Source organism: Piliocolobus tephrosceles, chromosome 2 (assembly GCF_002776525.5).
Source record: "Piliocolobus tephrosceles isolate RC106 chromosome 2, ASM277652v3, whole genome shotgun sequence".
Lineage (NCBI taxonomy): Eukaryota > Metazoa > Chordata > Mammalia > Primates > Cercopithecidae > Piliocolobus > Piliocolobus tephrosceles.
In genome coordinates this window covers 161916998-161935589 of record NC_045435.1, presented here as the reverse complement: position 1 = coordinate 161935589, position 18592 = coordinate 161916998, and the positions used below count along the sequence as shown (strand labels likewise).

The following is an 18592-nucleotide window of genomic DNA, read 5'->3' as shown; positions in this document are numbered from 1 at the left end:
GTAGACCCCAGTATGTGTTGGTCGCTTCTTTGTGATCATGAGTTCTCATCATTAGCTTCCACTTGTAAGTGAGAACATGCAGTATTGGTTTTCTATTCTCCTTCTCTTTAGCAAACTTCACTTTTAAAGCTAAAAACCTGAGAGATAAACACCTGTAACCAGAGAGGTTAGCAGGCCATGGGAGCACCAGAGCCACTGGTGCCCTGTGACTACTTGCCAGAACTGCTCACTTAAGCTTTGAATCAGCAGCCGTGCAAGTCAGGAAGAATAGAATTCAGAGACTAGATCCCTTCCAAGCTGAGAGGCCTCAGAGTTGACTTCCCACAGGGAGCTATACCCTCAGGGGTAAGGTGAACTAGATCTTAATTCACCTTTTCTCCCTAATCCTAGAGAACTTCTGAGAAGCCTTAGTGCCTTAGTGCTGAGACAAGCAAAAGAAGAAAAGTGAAAGGATAAAATATCCCTAGGAAGAAGTAGCCACACGTGAGTCCTTCCTCAGATTTGAAACTCCCATCCTGGATTAGCCAAAAAAACCCAAGCCAGGAATTTGATTTTCGGTTATTCATGAGCTTTAATAACTCTAGGTGCCTGAAAAAAGCAAATACGAAGTGTCTCTGGAATATCTATCTTAGATCTGGAGGATCCTTCACAAATAACTGCTCAGGGGCATTCACCAGAAAACATGCAAAAATAACTAGGCACAAAAGAAAACAATATGACTAAGAACTATCAGAAAAAACAGACAACAGAAATAACCTGTACAGACTTTGAAATTGGCATTGTATGATACAGATTTTAAAAGTAGCATTTATATCTAAAGAAAAAAGGAAACTATAGAAAGTCACTTACCCCCAGATTTGATGAAAAACTCATCAGAATTTATAGATATGACCAAAATAGACAAAAATTAAAAGTTTATTGAAAGTCCATTAAATGTGTGCACACCAAAAACAGGATCCCAAAATACATGGAGCAGAAACTGATAGAGCTGAAAGGCAAAATAGACAAATTCGCAATTATAGGTGGAGACTTCAACACCCCACAATTGCCAATTACTGCTGCTAGACAGAACTGGACAGAAAATCAGCAAGGATATAGAACTAAAGACACTCAACAACAGCATCAAACTGATGTGTAATAGAACTCTCCATCCAACAACAGCAGAAGATACATTTTTTAAGCACCTATGGAATAATCACTAAGATAGGTCATATTCAGAGCTATAAAACAATCCTGAAAATGTATGAAACGAAAGTTGAAAGTACTAAAAAGAAAAACAGAAAATCCACAATCATAGTGAGAGATTTTAACATGCCTCTGTTTATAACTAATAAAAGAGGCAGACAAAAAAATTAGAACACAGATTTAAGTAAAACAATTAGTAATCTTGACTGAATGGACAGAACATTACATTTGACAACCATAGAATATGCATTCTTTTTAAGCACACGTAGGACATTTACCAAAACTCACCACATACTAGGACATAAATCAAATATCAACACGTTTCACAAGATTGAATCAATATGGAGTATATTCTCTGACCACAGTGCAACTAAGCTAGAAATCAATAACAAAAAGATAACCAGAAATCACAGTTTTGCAATTAAGAAAAATACTTCTAAATAATTCATAGATCAAAACAGACGGGTAATAATGGAAATTAGAAAATGCTTTGAACTGAATGATCATGAAAACACTACATATCAAAATTTGTGGGATTACTTAGAGGGTAATTTTATAGCCTGAACTGTATGTAGTAGGAAAGAAGGATGTGAGGGTGATCTGGCTGCGACATCTGTCACCCCATTGATCACCAGAGTTGATTCGGTTGATCTGGCTGGTTAGGTGGGTTCCCCTTCCTCCCTCACCGCTCCATGTGCGTCCCTCCCGAAGCTGCGTGCTTGGTTGAAGAAGATGATCATCCCCGATAGAGGAGGACCAGTCTTCAGTCAAGGGCATACGAGGAGCTGCACTCCTCTGCTAGAACCTCTAAACAAGTTCTCAAGGAAATAAGCAGACTGCAAATTAAGTTTAGGCGTACACCACAAGAAGTTAGAAAAAGAATAGCAAAATAACACCAGTAGAGTAGAAGGATAGAATTATTAAAAATAAGACCAGAAATTAGTGAAACAGAAAGCAGACCTTCAGTAGAGAAAACCAATATGCCAGAAGTTGGTTCTTTGCAAAGAACCAACTAATAAAATGACAAGCCTCTAGCAATATTGCCCAAGGATAAAGAAAGAAGTCACAACCAACATTAGGAATGAAAATGGGCATCAGTGCAGATGGTTCAGATAAAAGACATTAAACAGATAAAAGAATATCATAAAGAACTTTATGCCTATAAATTTCAAATTTTAGATATGATGAGCAGAATCCTGGAAAATGTAAGTGGCCAAAATCATAACGAAGAAGTGAAAATCTGAATTATGATCATTAAAGGAATTAAATTAGTAGTCAAAAATTTGACTACTGAGTCTGCTCCCACTCAGGATGAGGCACTGGAGATATTTATCACCTGCCTGAATCCAGGCTGCCAGGTGGTGAGCGTCTCTCTGTATGTGCAACACCACTGCTCTCTCTTATCTAGGAATGTACCAGGTCGTCCAGGGTATCATCATCTCTCCTGTCAGTGACAGCACAAATTAAACTCTAGCCTCACAAAACTTCGCTGGTGAGTTCTACAAAACACTCAGCAAAAAAAAAAAAAAAAAAAAAAAAAATGTTGTTTCAGGCTGGGCACAATGGCTCATGCCTGTAATCCCAGCACTTTGGGAGGCCGAGATGGGTGGATCACTTGAGGTCAGGGGTTGGAGACCAGCCTGGCCACCATGGCAAAACCCTGTCTCTACTAAAAATTAAAAAATTGGTTGGGCATGGTAGCACATGCCTGTAGTCACAGCTACTCGGGAGGCTGAGGCAGGAGAATTGCTTGAACCCAGGAGGAGGCTGCAGTGAGCTGAGATCACACCACTGCACTCCAGCCTGGGTGACAGAGCAAGACTCTGTCTCAAAAATAGTTATTTCAGTCCTAACACAAGATCTGTTACAGGATTGAAAAAGAACTCTCCAACACTTTTTATGAGGCTAGCATAACCTTGATACCAAAACCTGATTAGGACAGTGAGAGAAAGGAAAATTATAGACCTGTCTTACTACCTAAAAAACAAATTAGCAAATTGAACCCACCAATACACAAGAAAGGTAATATATCTTGGCCAAATAGGGCTTATCTCAGGAATGCAGTGTTAGTTTAGGATTAGAAAATTCATCAATGCAATTTACTATATTAATTGAGTAAAGAAGAAAAAAAATCGCACAATCAAGAGTTGCAGAAGAAAACATTTAATAAAAGTCAACATTCATTTATGGCAGGCACTCTTAAACTAGGAATAACAGGGAATGTCTCGTAACAACATATTTGTCAAGATAGACTAGGCTGGCTGCAATAATAAATCCTCTAGTTTTAGGAGCTTAACACATGAAAATGTATCTCTCACCAGATGAATCCCATGTGGGTTTAGAAGATTTACAGGGCAGTTATCATAGTGAGCACAGTCCATGTCTATTTCAAAGTACACTTTCCCATTCCATTATCAGCACATTCCTCCCAGGTCAGTGGTGGCCTGTGCAGTCCATCTACAGCCAATACCCACCAACCCTAGTTCACGCTAAAATCTCATCCTTTTGTCCTTCATCCTCAAAATCCCCATTTGGGCTAAGAAACTACATATAATTTTCATCCTCACATAGAAGGCAAAAATAGTGCCCCTGTTAATTCCTAGAGGAGGGGAAGTCATGCTGTTCCTCAGCTATATCCTGATCCTAACTGTCCACACTGCTGTATGGGACCCTTGCCTGAGCTCCACCCTCACAGCCTTTGTCTCAGCAGAGAAACCTTTCTCTCAGTGCTCTCTGGGTTATAGAAGGCTCTAGAGGAGAAGCACATGTTCACTAAGGTAGTGCCTTTACCCTTGCCTAAAGGAGCTACCCTTTCTGCCCCATGAGAGAATGCCAGAGTCTACTCCCATTCAGGATGAGGCACTGGAGATATTTAGCACCTGCCTGAATTCAGGCTGCCAGGTGGCGAGCATCTGTCTGTATGTGCAACACCACTGCTCTCTCTCTTACCTAGGAATGTACCAGGTCATCCAGGGTATCATCTCTCCTGTCAACGACAACTATGGGAAGAAAGACCTCGCAGCTTCTCATCACCGAGTGGCTATGGCCCGGCTGGCCCTGCAGACATCCGACTGGATCCGGGTGGACCCCTGGGAGAGTGAGCAGGCACAGTGGATGGAGACAGTGAAGGTGCTGAGGTAATGGTAGTCACTCTCCTGTGTGATGACCAGGGGTCACGGGAGATGTCTGCAGAGCCTGCAGGGTAAAAGGTAGGGCAGATTGTGGGGCTGGGTTTCTGCCAGGCCTTCTCAGCAAATATCCAAGAAGCAGTTTCTATTTAGCAGGAGAGAGACCAACAGATTCATATTCTCAGAGAGGTCCCTGAGCAGAAAAATTACAAAACACTATACTTTCAAAAGCACTTTGTAGAAACACCCAACCTTATGTCAGATGACTGTAGCACTGGGGTCTAGCGCCACCACTTAGTAGCTGTGTGACTTTGAGCAAGTGATTTGACGTCTCTGAGATGTATTTCTCACTTGCAAAATGGAAACAGCAAAACCTAATGAGGATTTTTTAAATGTAAATAACTTTCCTGACCCAGAACTACATAATAATATTTAGTAGGTGGGACCTTTTGTTATTTTTGTCATAGTCTAGGTTGAAAACTACATCTCTAGAATAAGCTGTCTTTTTTAATTGTACAATTCCTGGGTTATGTAAACCCAGACTTTTATGTGAAATAGAAAAAAAGACTATAAATCTAGAAACAGTTACTCTGGATTATTTTTTCTTCTGGAATTTCTATTTGTATTCAGCATAAGTAATCAAACCGTTTAAAACCCCAAGCCAGCCCTGAATGTTAGGGCAGTGGGTCACTAGCTTGTGTCTGCAAACTTTAAGGAGAATTGCCAGAGAAGCAGGAAGTCCCACGTCTCCTGGCTGTTGGGATTGTGAGGATGGCCTGCCTCATCACTAATGACAACCAGCTCTGCTGGAAGGAATTGCAAATTGCTGTGTCTTTTGTCTGTTTAGAACCGCAGGCAGGAGAATGGCGGGAACCAGGGAGGCAGAGCTTGCAGTGAGCTGAGATCCGGCCACTGCACTCCAGCCTGGGCGACAGAGCCAGACTCCGTCTCAAAAAAAAAAAAAAAAAAAAAAGAACCGCTAGGATCGGCAGGAGATGGGAGGCACAAGGGATGAGGTGTGGAATGATTGACAGGCCTGTTCATGATATGTTTTAGTTTTCATTTTTTACTTGTCTTCAAAATCACTTGGGAGAAAAAGGTTTACCTTTTTAGTAGAGGTAATCATTTAGTTTTTATATCCTGGTTCTTATTACTTACCTTTTACTGGGGAAAGAAGCAGCCGGAAGCATTCAGCAGTTACAGTGTTGCTTCAGAACCTGTTGCCAAATTAAAAGGAGAGCCATTATAAAATAATTGTTATGACACATGCTCTTCTTTATTTTTTTAAACTACCCATTAGTATAAACAAAGACCCATATATTGAAAATTATATAAGGAATAAATTGACACCTAGATCATCCTTTTAGAATGAGTCATTCAGTCATTTCTCATTTATCTAGGCTAAGAGAGGGGGAATAGAAGCAAGAGAATAGATAAATCATCCAACAAGTAATTTACCTTGAATATGTAGGCAGAAACAGACACTTTTTCCTCCACCCAGTGAGAAGCACTGTAGCCTAGGACACAGGTTTTAGAGCCAAATTTACTAGCTGAATGACTTAGGTGATTTAGCCTCCCTGAGTCTCAATTTCTCACCTAATAAAATGGAAATGACATCATCACCCACTTCACTAGGATTCTGTGTGAATTAAATGAGATGATGTAGGCAAAACACCTGGTTTATGGTAGGTACTTAATAATGTTAGCTACCTTCCCTGAATCCCTAATGCTGGCCCATAATTTGTCCTCAAAACAGATAAGCCATTCATGGATAAATAGGAGTTGACCATAGTACTATTTATGATTACTTGTGCTTTGGCTGCAAAATACAGGAGTGAGCTAAGATTGTACTGAACGCATTCTTTTTCTTTTTAATTTTTTTTTTTTGTTTTTGAGATAGGGTCTCAAAAAAAAGCTCCATGGTGATTCCAATACAGGCTAGCCCACCACTTCAGCTGCCAAGTTTATGAATTAAGCTCTGTTGCTCAGACTGGAGTGTAGTGGCACGATCTCGGCTCACTGCAACCTCCGCCTCCTGGGTTCAAGCAATTCTCCTGCCTCAGCCTCCCAAGTAGCTGGGATTACAGGCACACACCACCACGCCCAGCTAATTTTTTGTATTTTTAGTAGAGGCGGGAGTTCACCATGTTGGCCAGGTTGGTCTCCAACTCCAACCTCAGGCGATCCACCCAGCTCAGCCTCCCAAAGTGCTGGGATTACAGGCATGAGCTACCACACCTGGCCTGTTTTTAATTTTTTTTTTTAGTATCTCCTTTATTCCTGTGTTTCTTGGTGTTGGCCTGCACACTGGAATCACCCAGGGAGCTTTTAAAAGTAACCATGTCTGGGTCTCACCCCAGAGACTAGCATGTCATTGGTCTGGGTTGGGGCATCAGGATTTTTAAAAGCTACCGGGTTATTCTAATATATGGCTAGCCAGCAGCTTCTGCTGCCAAGTATATGAATTAAGTTTATGATCAGTGCCAAGATGCATCCAAACCAGTGGTCTCAACTCTGGCTGCAGGAATCACTTAATAAGCTTTTTCAAATGCTCCTCCCACCCACCCCAGAGATTTTGATTTGTCAGGGATGGGCTCTAAACATTGCTATTTTCATAAAGGTTCCCGTATGTATTTTGTGCAACCAAAATTGAGAATCACTGTTACAGTCAACACAGTTTTATCAAATGCTGATTAAGATTTTTAAAATTATTATTTGGAGTGAGTTTCATCTCCAAAATGTACCAACTGCATTTGTGTTTGATTACTAACACTTTCTGAAAAGTATCAAAATTGAAGATTTGTAAGACTGAAAATCCAGTTATAATTGTAAAGTCAGGTGGTTTTAGAAGCATGGTAGAAATCCACCCCATCCTTTGCTCCATTTAGTTTCCTCTTGATAATGTCCATAGTGAATCTACATCATAGTGGCATAGTAACAAACATCTCTATAATGGAAATTCACTGTGGAGCTTATTAAGGATTCCTTCTTTCCCTATAAGATTGTTTCTTTTCAATTCTAATTTTTTAAATCTAGGTCAACTTCCATGCCTTTAGGACACTTGATAACATATGTCATTCACCCTTTCCTTGTCTTGTGGGCAAGGCCTTAGTCACATGCCACTCGATGTAATCCATCATCATCATCATCGTCATCACCCTTTCATGCATCCCTTTGCAAACGTGATCTTGTGTTGTCCTCATTTTACAGATAAAGAAACTGAGGCTCAGAGAGGCTACGTTAATCACAGTCACACACAAATAAACAGGACGTGGAGCTCCCATCTGTGGAGCTCTGAAGCCACCCTTATGGCCATCTTCAAAAACAGGGATCTGCAGGCTGGGAGCATGATGTGGCTGGCTTTACACCTGCTACAGCTACCCTCCAATCTTTCCTGAAGGCCAGTGGGGCTGCTGAGGACACCAAGAACGTGCCCCCAGGGTCAGTCCACAGGCCCAAGGTACCACTCAGGCAGGCAGCAAGAAGCAGTAATGGTCATGCCCCATGGAGGCACAGTGGAAGTCCCTGGCAAATGCATGTTGTATTGAAAGTAATTATTTCCACAACAAAGTTCAGAGATCCAGCTAATATTCAAAGTAGGGTCAACTTGAACTAGCACCTTCAAAGTAAGCAAAATGAGAAACACCACCACCTTTTACTGATCACCCTCTATGTGTGCCAGGCTCTTTCATGTATATCTAATAAGCTCGGCAACTCCAAGAGGTAGGTGGGTTTAGCCCTGTTTTATACGTGAGGACATGGAGATTCAGAAAGGGTTGTAAAATACTTCAAGTCCTACAGTTAGAAAGTGGAGGTGAGACTCGATCTACTTCAATCTGATGTGAGAGCCCATACCAATCCAAGGGTGAATCCTCAGAAATAAAGTTTACCAGAATCAAAGCAGTAAAACAATAATGAAAACACTGAGTCCAGCCAGGCTCTAAGAAGACTCTGCTGAGATAATCTGGAAGGGCTTTGAACCAGGTTAAATGTATTCATTCATCCACTCCTTCCATCATTCCTGAATTCAGCAGACCTCAGGAGCATTTTCATGGGTGCTAGGAATAGAAAGATGAATTCAGTGGTATCTCTGTTCACAATCTGGTGGGAAGATAGACTAAGAGTAATGATAATAACAGTTAACATTTATTGGGCTCTTTTTCTGTATGGGCTAGTGCCAAGCATTTCAATTAATCCTCACAAAAGCTCTCTGGGGTAGGTTCTGTCGTTATCCCTCATTCTCTAGATAAAGAAACTAGAGACACTGAAACTCCAGAGCTACTAGTTAGAGCCAGAATTCTAACCCGGTCTAATTCTAGAACTTAACACTGTGCCCCCTCCCAATGATATTCAGCTGCAGGCCACTTCCCCAGTGTTTGGCAAGGTAGAAGCACTTTTTCATTCATGATCTTGTGATACTCAGTGTAGATAAGGCCAGCATTAACTTTCATGACCAGTTTACACATGTGGTCCACATGGCTCTGAGAGTATCAATACTACAGGGTGTCAGGGTCATTCAAGCAAAAAAGCCTGAACTTAAACCCACCCACTCTCATATGTTTTTCCCACCAGGCACTACTGCCCCCTAAATACAGCTCTAGTAAATGCATAATATAGGAGGTGGAAGTTGGCAGATCAGATTGAAGCAAGAAGGGGTGTATAATAATTGCCTGTGTTTGACAAAAGCATATATAGGTATCTCATGATTTGCACAAGATTGATTGCTAAAGAAGGCAGGCATGCCAAATTTGTGGAAGTCTAATCTTTGAAATGCCCAGTGCACTTCGTGTATATTAACCCCTTTAATCTTCATAACCACCCATCAGAGGTGGGCACTGTCATAATTCCTCACTGGCAGATGCAGCACCATCCACGTAGAGACTTGAAATCACCCACCCAGGGTCACACAGCCAGCTGGTGGAGGAGCTGAGATTCAACCCAGGCCATCTGGCTGCAAGCCCTGGCTCTTGGCCGTCACCCTATTGCCTTCTAAAGTACTAGTTCCTAATGAGAGCAGGCAGCTTTTCTGGGAGCTAGCTGTGGGCCATGCACTGTGCCAGTGCTTCAAAATGTGTGTGTCTCCTTCACCTTCACAAGAGCCTAAAAGCAGGTGTTGTTATCCCTGCTTCTCAGATGAAAATGTGTCTTGAATTCAAGTCTGTCTGATTCTAATAGCCATGTCCTTAACCCCTACTCAACAGTGACTCCTTTTTTTTTTTTTGAGAAATATTGAAGAAAATGTAAAAGAGTAGAAATGTACTAATTTCCCTGCCTTCACCCATGTCACATGGAAAGTAGTGGACTGTCTTTCACAGGACTCTCCGTGAAGACCCACATGGCTTTCTGTCCCAGCACCTGGCAATGCCTGCCACAGAGTAGGCCCTCGACAGTTATTTGTGGAATGAGTGAACTAAAGTAGATAAAAGCAGGTTGAGACAAAATCCCTGGGTGGTTTTGAGGGCTGGAGGACAGACATACCCTGAGCCCATATGTTTACAACGCAGGCATCATCACAGCGAACTGCTCAGATCTCCACCCCAGATGGAAGGCCCAGACCATGGCAAAGCACTCTCCCCAACCCCTGCAGGTGGGTGCCGACCCTCTTGTCTGTAGGGGAATGAGATGTCAGGGATTCTGTGAGAACTGAAGCAGGTAGGGGTGGTCACAGCTGTAGAGGACTTGAGTCCAACCCTCTGGGCACAGATAAGGAATTTAAGGCCTGCTTGGTTGGGATGACACTTCTGAGGTTGAAATTCAGATTAGACAATCTGCCACCACCCCCTGTAAATTGCTCTGCTAATTTGGGATTTTTTGCCCCAAAGAAGTTTACCTACCCTTGTGACTTGTTCTAATGACATGGATTATAGTCAGGGTCACACGGGGATAAACTGATGAGTGCTGCTGGGTTTCTTTTAAAAGCCTTAGCCTTTTTGAATGTAAAATATGCCATTATAAAGCTTGAACAAAGAGACTAAGACTTTATTTATAGCAGAATTACTCAATGGTTCACTCAAAAGAGGAAACCTATTTTTAAGGGAATTTAAAGTTGGTTTGGATTATCCTCTTAATTTGTAAGCCTAGATGTGTAAGCCAGGAAGTGTTGTCATTTCCTGGTGTTTGATAAAACCTTGTTGGCTGTGATTTCACGGTGTGAGCTGCCCTGGTGTCAGGGGCAAAATGCGTAACGCTCTCATGCAAATAAGCAGGAGCACCATGCAGCGGTGGGCGTGCAGATTCCAGCAGGTCATCTGGAGAATTTCCTATGGCAGGGTCTCCAGACTTTGGTTGGTGGAACACTGCTTCCAGATTAGAAGAGTTTAGGAATGCCGAGGTTTAGCACACCTAATGTGGTTTCTTTACTGCAAGACTTTTTAGAGCCTTTACTATGTCCATGTGCATTGTAATTCTACAAGAAAGAGAAATACCTTGCAGTCATTCTTATCACTTTTTTGAGTATGGAACTCTTTGTTCAATATCTGTTAGTATTTTTCAGAACTAGTGCTTCCTAGAGCAAGATTGGGAAACACTCTTCTAAAAAGACTTGGAAATGCTACCAGGCCCTAAAGGTGCCATGCAACAGTCCCCAAATGCTGGCCAAAGGATCACTCACAGCAGTATCCCCTGTGCAGCTTGTTAAAAGCACTAATTCCCAGGTGTCTTCCCAGACCTTCTGAGTGGGAGTAGGGCCCAGGAATCTGGATATTTAATAAGCACTCTGAGGATATGCTTTACAGCCAGTCTGAGGGACTGTGCATGAGAGTAAGAATCTAAGGAGGAGTTACAGTACCTCCTATATAATCATCTCATATAATGTTTATTACATTCCTCTGGTCTCTCTGTCTGCCTGACCTCTCTGTTACCTGCATGGGCTCCTTCCTACCCATCCCCCATAAGCACAGTGCCCAGTACTCATTATCAGCCTCTCCCTTCTTGCTGCATCATCTCTGACTCAGCAGGCATTCTTAAAAGGATTCTACAGACACTTTCTGAGCACCTCACTGGATGAGACTCTGAGCTCAGGCTGAGAACAGAGACAGCCAGCCTCAGCCCCCATCCCAAGCTGGAGACAGGGTATGAATGGAGGTGAGTCCAGGCATGAATTAGGAAGACTGCATGGAAGAGGGGGCACCTGCACTGAGACTTGCAGGATGACTGGATTATTGAGGTTGGAGACATTTCTGGGCCAAGGGGCAGGCCAAGGAAAGCACAAGGGTGGGAGATGGCGTAAGTGGGAGGCACTCCATGCCACTGGGGCAGCCTGGAGCCTCCAGTGAGAGGCAGGGGCAGCCAGAGTGACTCAGGAGGGACAACACACTGAGGCTCCCATCCTCTCACGCTTCGCCTCTCTGCGTATGCTTCCAGAATCCCTGTCTCAGCTTTTTGCCTGGCCTGCCCCTCCTTCCTCTTAATTCTTTGTTCCCCTATTGAAAACCTGTCTGTGAGGCCCAGTTCAGAATTCACCTTCCCTGTGGAACCAGCCCCCGCTGCTCTCGTTAATATGAGCTCTCTCCCTCTGCCAAAGCCCACTCCAGGTTCTTTCCAGATTCATTTTTCTAGGGGCTACCAACTTACTCTGCTTGGCCCTATATTGTTGAGGGCCTCTTTCTCTCTTTTCAGACCCTAAATCCCACTCATCTTGTTCTATTCTAAAGTAACTATTTTTTAAAAAAGGGATTTTACATGAAATGAAAACTGTTTTTCAGTTTACCAAAATATATCAGGGACTTTAAAAGTCTTTGCACTCTGCTTGATAAATTCCCATTCTAGGAATCTGGCTAAGGAAATAATTAGAGATTGGGACAAAGATTTATGCAGAAAGATGTTTATCACAACAGTTTTTACAATGGCAGGAAGTGAAAGCAATCTCAATGTTTAAATATAAAGGAAAGTGTACGTAAGTTTTACTGTATACATAGGATAAAGAAACTACATAAAAGGTTTTGATGGTGTGGAGAAACGCTTATGAAGGAAGTGGAAAAAAATCAGGATACAATACTGCATATAATCTCAAGTATATAAAAATATGATTATACTTTCACATCTGTTTGCATGTCTAAATAGAAAAGACTAAGGAAATGCACTAAAAACTGATGGTGTTTTGTTGAAAGCAGAATTATTGTTGTTATTATTTCTGCTTTAAGTACTTACATATTTTCCATATGTTCCATAATGAACACAGTTTGATGTTTGTAATTGGGGTAAAATGTAGAGCAATTAAAAACAGGAAGGTGGAATTTTTCTCAGCATAAGTTTGGCTTTTGATGAGATGGCATGTGTGTTACTAGTGACATATTTCTAAAGGACCATTTTGTGTGTTGCGTATTCTATTGGTGTGCTGTTATACTCTGGGGTTGCAAATTACATGATGAGCTCAGCAATTTCTGGCTGCCAGAGGCTTGCTTTGCCCATCACGTCTGTGATTTGCAGGACTCCTTGGGCTCACCCAGAGTCATATGGATTGCTACATTCTGGGCTGCTTGGGTGTGACACTTTGGGATGGATGGTGCTTCCAGTTCTTTAACAGCTGACTCTGTCTGTCTTTTGTGAAGGTGGCCCCCGCCCATGGCTGATGGAACTGAGCACAGCTCAGCCACATTCAGAGGATTCCCTCTCCCAACAGAGCAGGCCCTTTATCTGTTTCCGTTTTATACTGAATGTTCCAAGGTGGCCTTGTATGGTAAATTTAGGTGCTGCCTGTCAGATGCTTCATCTCTCTTGTCCTGTTTAGACCCAGAAGTCCCACATTTCTGAGTGTGTCTGTGAGGTACCATGACAGACATCGCTGTTGGTGGCAGTGTTCACATGCTGCGCCAGAGAGGAAATTTACATTGAATTCTCTCCATTGCTCAATTCCCATAACTTCCAAAGAAAGCTTTACTATCCCCATTTTATGGCTGAAGAAATAGGCACATAGGCTAAGTAATTTTCCTGAGGGTACCAGCAGATTTAAACTTGAACGCAGAGCTGACTGACCTCAAGATTGGTGTTCTTTGATCTCACAGACTTAGGACAACCAAACTTTCAAAGATCCTAGTGGCACTTGCCTCACAGTCTATGTAAATTTCAGCTTTATCTGCCTTTCAAAACCCTTACCTACTCAAAGGTAGAGCACACTGCCCCCAAAATGCCCACGGACATCCTGTTTGTTTATGTGTCTGTCTCACTGTTAGGAGAAATCATATTGATTTCTTTATACTACACCCTGGAGTTACATACTTTGGACTTGGATAGAATCACTCAGTCTAAAACTTTTGTAACCTGGTTGTAAATGGATTTGGAAGAGATGTGTGAATGCCTTTGTGAGCCCTGAAGACAGGACTGCCAGGAGTTGGAGGTCTGAGGCCCATGTTGCCTGAGAAGTGATCTATCACATGGTATTGTCATCATGGAATAACAGGCACCACCAGCCTCACAGATATGTCTTTGATTTGGGGGGCAGGGGAGGTGTGGGCACTTGTTCCTTCTAGGCAGGGCTCAAAGTGAATAGTATTCCTTACTGTCATTGTTAATGAATCAAACCGTACCAAATATTGAACCTGACATGCAGAAACTGTCCCCACAAAAAAATCTATTGGAAAAAGAAGGTGGTATCTTCTCTGTTCTCTGACCTGTAGGAAGAGAGGGGATGTGTCCTAGGCCCCAGCCGAACTTGGAATGAAATGCACATCATAGTACCTTCCCCATAGGAAGATCACATGAAACTACCTAATTGTTTGAGAGACCAAACATAGTTCTTTATACTACACTGGTTGGATAGATAAGAAATTGGAGTAACGCTTCACAGATGCAGAGCGGTTCAAACACACATTATGTTGTGAGCAATGGGACCAGCCCAAATTAGTGAAAAGTGTGTTACTGAATAATTGTTAAATGCAATTTTATTGGTTTAAAAAGGCCAGACGCTGGGAGATAATTCATAAATGTTGAGTGCGTGTTTCTATGAATAGAGTGGTAGATAAATGAGTAAATGGATAAGTGAACGAATAAATGAAGCGTAATATCCTCATTTTAAAGTTGAGATTGCATGAGGGGTATTGAATGGCAGAACCAGAATTTGGATCTAAGGTGTCTGGATCTAGAGTCTTAGTTTGTAACCACTAAGAGTTCATACATGCGTGAATGAAGGAATGTTTGAATATCATTTACTAGACCGGTATTCTGCCGCTAGTGCATCTGAAAAGTGTGTTTCTGTGACTGCATATGTTGCCTTAAATGAGTCCAGAGCGCATCATCTCATGGAAACTGAGACCCAGAGAAAGAAAGGGCTTGGCTCCAACCGCACAGCAGCCTGTGCCCAATTGAGGCCAGGACTCAGACCTCTCCATGACACCTCCAGTCTCTCACTTTCCAATCCACAGTCACTCCAGTGTTTTTGTGTGAACTCATCTCTCTGGTCCATGTTTGGATTCCTTCAAAGGTTCTACCTTAGAGGATCCCAAACTGACCATTTACACCAGGTTTTTCCCCGGTATGGTAGCCCTGGAGCCTCTACTTACTGAGACTTTGTGTGACTGACAGGTACCAGTGCTCTGGGACCCCAGTCTTTACCATCTGCTGAAGCTGTGATCAGCTTCTGGAAGAATCAGAGACCCTGCAGCTTGTTTCTAGCACAGACTTGGATTTTCTTTGCTGATTAGCTCACCAAGAGGGACACAGATAGTGCCAGGAAAATCAGTCTAGGTCTCTAGGAAGGACTTCTCCAGTATAATGCAAGTACAGGTTCCCACCAGCAGGCAGCAGCAGAACCCAGCAGTTGCCCACCTGGAGGATGGCTGCCTGGGTTTGACTCCTGACTTCTCTGCCTAGCTGAGTGACCTCTAGCAAGTCACTTATCTGTCTCTGCCTCAGTTGCCCCCTCCATAAAATGGGCACAACAATACTCACCTCATAAATTGTTCTGGGGTGCATATGGTATTATCCACATAAACAGCTTAGTAGTAGTGCCCATAGTAATCTCCCAATAATGTTATGTATTATTTTATTATCACAATTAGCATTCTGTTAGAACACATTCCAAAGGATTATCCACATTGAGCATTGTTCTAGAGCTTTGTTTTATTGGAAACTGCAATGAAAAGGCCACCAGCTGGAGTCTTAGAGACCTTTTGATTATCCAAAGAGCCTTTATAATTCATCTTTATAGTGAGATTTTTATATAAAAGTGCCAGGTACTAGTTCCTAGTAACACAAGAGCTGAAATGGATTTCAAATAGGGCAGTGACTTGTCCAAGGTCCACAGCTTATTGGTCTCAGGGCTTTCAGAACCTTACCTTCCATCAGAAGACACAGTACTGGGTACAGCACAGCCACCTTTAAAGCACTCTGCCTTGGTCCAGAGCAACCACAGACAGACTTCTGTTAGAACACTGAAAAACAAAATTCGAATTAGTTGTCATTTTTCCAATATTAAACAAAAGGTGTATTGATTAAATCATTACTTACAACTGTATTCCCTGAAATAGCTGCAGATTCATTTACACACTTTTTCTTTTCAAGTCATGAACATGGAGACAGAGTTCTCGATACATTCCAAGAAAAGCATTTTGTGAGACTTTCCAACAGAATATGATGTTGTCTTTCCTGGCAGTGACCCTTCTGTAACTTTACTGGGTCCATCCTTGTTTTTGCAGCTGTGCCTGAGCTGAAGCTTCTCTGCGGGGCAGACGTCTTGAAGACCTTCCAGACCCCCAACCTCTGGAAGGATGCGCACATCCAGGAAATAGTGGAGAAGTTTGGCTTGGTGTGCGTGGGCCGGGCAGGTCACGACCCAAAAGGGTACATCTCAGAATCTCCCATCCTACGGATGCACCAGCACAACATTCACCTGGCCAAGGAGCCCGTGCAGAATGAGATCAGTGCCACATACATCAGGCAAGCTTTGGGCCAAGGGCAAAGCATAAAGTACCTGATTCCCGATGCTGTCATCACCTACATCAAGGACCATGGCCTCTACACCAAGGACAGTGCCTGGAAAGGCAAAAGCACCCAGAGCGCTGAGGCCAAGACAAGCTAGGGAGGGGGGACTCATGACCCACACCTCCTCCAGCAAGGTCCTGCTGAGGATAGGGCTGTTAAGGTTTCTGTTTTACTTTGGTTTTTGCTTCTCCATTTTTCATTTGCTTTATTTCTACAATGTTTCTACTTCTGAGGAGTCTTCTGTCCCAGGAAGAGATACCTTCTTTGCAGGAGAGGAAAGGTCTAAATCACAAGGATAGACATTTATCAAAGAAGTTAAAATGGTGTGGCAGGTCATTAGGATTAGGCAGAATCTCTCAGAGCTGCTGGACAAGGAGGCCTACTTATTTTGTGTGGATGGTAATTATGGCGTGCACACTGAATGCAGTTCTGAGCATGGCAGGGGCCCCTGAGGGTCAGATCAGAATTGCCCACAATGCGTTTTTTTAACTAGGACCAGGTGCAGCATGCTAGTCTTGATTGGAAAGATTTGACAGGATGCTAATTACTGAACAGTGGGTTTTTGTCAACGCCCTGGTTTCAGAATATGAACTGAGGAGTCAAACAGTTGGAAACAACACATTGCTGATTTACATTGGATCTTGCCTTACAAACCATTGTCTGCCTGCCTCACCAACCTTTCATAAAATTTAAACAAAACTCTTTCTATGTAGTGATCCTCAAGCAGTATTTTTGATATAGCAAGTGTCAAACTTGCTATAGTATAAAAGCCGGGGCTCCTGGTTTCCAGGTTTCTAAAAAGGAACTGAGGTAAAACAGATGCCTGACTGTTTTAAAGGATCTTTTTTAATGTTTTATGACTGCCTGTCTGTTTGAATACTGGCAAGGGGATAAATAATAAATTGACATCAAAAAGTACTAATGAAAAGTTTCTCTTTTTTTTCCCTTTGTTATATTATTAATGCCTGATGTACCAGCTGTTGCTCTTCTTTTTAGCTGCTCCATGAAATTTGCTACTGTTCCAATCGAACTGGCATGAATTTAAAAGTTTGTGTTTCCAGGTAGTAGGAATGGAGGAAGCAATTGCTTTTTGGTGCCACACAAATGACCTTCTAAAAGAAAGCACTGGGCCGATAGCTCTTTTCAGGTAGGTCTCTGAAACATTAGAATAGGGGCCTTATGTGCATGCAGGATTTGTCATTCTGCTCCCAAATTAGGGAAAGGTTTTGATTGGCCTAATTCTGTTTGGGTTTACTCGTTATACTTGCTGACCACATGACTGAATGCATTCAGAATTTACATCTCCATAGTTTTACTCTGGTTCATCCTTGCTACAAGTTTAGTCATGCAGAAAAACAAAGAGCCTGTTAGGAAGAATCTATTTTCTCCCCCCTCCCGCAAAACATCTCAGTGTTCGCATATGTGTCATGAAGGGAAGTAGGAAATCAGGATTTTCTGGATCCAGCAAGGTCAGGGTGGGGAGCAGATTTTGATCCCTGCAACCACTGAAGCTGCCAGCCATTCCTCACCCTAAATGAACTCTGCACTCCAAGAGGTCCCTAAGGACCCTGAAAATCAGACAGCCTAGTCCAAAATCTGCCACAGCAAGCTGTGTGACTTTGACTAACTCCCTTCCTCCACTGTGGGCCTCCATTTCCCTGCCTCTAAAATGGAAGATTTAATCAGACACCTCCAAAGTATCTTCTAGTTCTGGTTTTCTAAGACTCTGAGTGCTTCTGACTTCAGCCTACCCAGCCTTCTTTGGATCCAGTACACGTCTAGCCAGACTGGAAGCTCCCCAGGGACGGAGGATCTTTGTTTCCAGGGTCCCAGAAAGGGCCCTAATTTTATGGATCTCTAATTTCAAATCAATAATTTTTATTCTTATTTCTGGAAAAGGGCCTTCAAAATTGTACAAGGTTTTGACTCAATAAAATGGATTTGTCATTTGCCCTGATGACAGTGTAGACAGAAGGGAAGTGACAATGTATTTGAGACCTGAAGGGGGAGTTCACAAGATCTGGGGATAGGTGGAGGCAGCTGGCTTTCAGGAAGAGGGAACATCACATGCAAAGGCCTTGAGGCAGAAGAGGCCAAAATGTGCAGCATGCTGAGCTGGATTCATCATCACTTCCTGGAGAAGGGGTACCTTATTGCATCATGCACCTGACAGCAGGTGTCTGAAGCCCCGTTGCCCCTGTCCGGCCTCTCCATAGGCTCAGGGCACCAGGTCCAACCAGGTTTGGAGGTGATGTCATCATCTCCCTGATCCATGTGTGCATCATGCAGCCCCTACCAGGCATAACATCCATTTCTGAGCTTTTATGTTGTCTCTTTCTAAAATAAAACAACAGAACCACAAA

General features: G+C 42.7%; 1 protein-coding gene across 3 annotated transcripts in view; it reads left to right on the top strand.

The window, feature by feature from the left end:
- NMNAT3 (nicotinamide nucleotide adenylyltransferase 3) overlaps positions 1-18592 on the top strand; it is a 122096-nt gene that overhangs the window by 100567 nt on the left and 2937 nt on the right. For all 3 annotated transcript variants that reach the window (XM_023187873.1, XM_023187872.1, XM_023187871.1), the window contains 3 exons: positions 4139-4322; positions 9818-9900; positions 15944-17376. In XM_023187873.1, the coding sequence (XP_023043641.1) occupies positions 4139-4322; positions 9818-9900; positions 15944-16326 (650 nt within the window). In that variant the 3' untranslated portion in view covers positions 16327-17376. The remainder of the gene's footprint in view (positions 1-4138; positions 4323-9817; positions 9901-15943; positions 17377-18592) is intronic.